The sequence below is a fragment of the Microtus ochrogaster genome, unplaced genomic scaffold, assembly GCF_000317375.1.
Source record: "Microtus ochrogaster isolate Prairie Vole_2 unplaced genomic scaffold, MicOch1.0 UNK209, whole genome shotgun sequence".
Classification (NCBI taxonomy): Eukaryota; Metazoa; Chordata; class Mammalia; order Rodentia; family Cricetidae; genus Microtus; species Microtus ochrogaster.
Window position 1 is genome coordinate 81,087 of NW_004949307.1, and position 739 is coordinate 81,825.

Below are 739 nucleotides of genomic sequence, written 5' to 3' on the forward strand. Positions count from 1 at the left end.
GGGGGGGACTCGGTTCCCAGCACCCACGGGGGGACTCGGTTCCCAGCACCCAGGAGCACTCAGCACAGCACCCACGGGGAAGAGGAGTACTCAGCACAGCACCCAGGGGGAGGAGGACTCGGTTCCCAGCACCCAGGAGGACTCAGCACAGCGCCCACGGGGGGGGAGGACTCAGCACAGCACCCAGGAGGAACTCGGTTCCCAGCACCAGGGGAGCACTCAGCACCCAGCACCCAGGGGGAACTCAGAGAGTACTCAGCACAGCATCCGGGAGTACTCAGCACCCAGCACCCAGGATTACTTAGCCCCCAGCACCCACGGGGGAGTACTCAGCACCCAACACCCAGAAGGACTGAGATCCCAGCACCCGGGGAGAGTAGTCAGCCCCCAGGAGTACTCAGCACCCAGCACACGGGGAGCACTCAGCACAGCACCCAGGAGTACTCAGCACAGCACCCACGGGAGGACTCAACACCCAGCACCTGGGAGCACTCAGCACCCAGCACCCGGGAGCACTCAGCACAGCACCCACGGGGGAGTACTCAGCACAGCACCCAGGGAGTACTCAGCACAGCACCCACGGGGGAGTACTCAGCACTCAGCACCCCGCCCGTTGCAGTGAAAGGTTCGTGGTCGCCCTGGAGCCCCTGGAGCCTGTGCACCCCGCCCTGTGGGCCGGAACCCACGCGCGTGCGCCGGCGTCTGTGCACCCCGCTGCTCCCCGAGTTCTCGTGAGTTC

The 739-nt window shown here is 66.3% G+C and overlaps 1 protein-coding gene across 1 annotated transcript in view; it reads left to right on the top strand.

The window, feature by feature from the left end:
• Cfp (complement factor properdin) overlaps positions 1 to 739 on the top strand; it is a 22,953-nt gene that overhangs the window by 14,655 nt on the left and 7,559 nt on the right. Inside the window, exon 10 of the mRNA XM_013355593.1 lies at positions 620 to 731. Within this exon, the coding sequence (XP_013211047.1) occupies positions 620 to 731 (112 nt within the window). The remainder of the gene's footprint in view (positions 1 to 619; positions 732 to 739) is intronic.